This window comes from Frankliniella occidentalis, unplaced genomic scaffold, assembly GCF_000697945.3.
Source record: "Frankliniella occidentalis isolate FOCC.00 unplaced genomic scaffold, Focc_3.1 Scaffold43, whole genome shotgun sequence".
NCBI lineage: Eukaryota > Metazoa > Arthropoda > Insecta > Thysanoptera > Thripidae > Frankliniella > Frankliniella occidentalis.
Window position 1 is genome coordinate 770,812 of NW_026267173.1, and position 230 is coordinate 771,041.

General features: G+C 70.9%; 1 protein-coding gene across 1 annotated transcript in view; it reads left to right on the forward strand.

The window, feature by feature from the left end:
- LOC113217360 (alkaline phosphatase, tissue-nonspecific isozyme-like) overlaps window positions 1-230 on the forward strand; it is a 105,815-nt gene that overhangs the window by 99,633 nt on the left and 5,952 nt on the right. Inside the window, exon 9 of the mRNA XM_052266786.1 lies at window positions 68-225. Within this exon, the coding sequence (XP_052122746.1) occupies window positions 68-225 (158 nt within the window). The remainder of the gene's footprint in view (window positions 1-67; window positions 226-230) is intronic.

Sequence of the window (230 nt, forward strand, 5' to 3'; positions counted from 1 at the left end):
CCCTCCCCTTTTCCTCCTCCCCCTCGTCCAGCATCAGCCTGAATCTGTTCTCTTCTTGACCCCGCAGGCGTCGACTCCAAGGTGTCGGACGTGGACGGCATGGCCTACTCCACGCTGCTCTACGGCAACGGGCCCGGCTACAGCGTGCCGCGCGCCGTGCCCCCCAACCGCACCCGGGCGCAGCCGGGGCCCATGGGGCTGGGGCTCGCCGGCCACCCGAGCATGGCCGA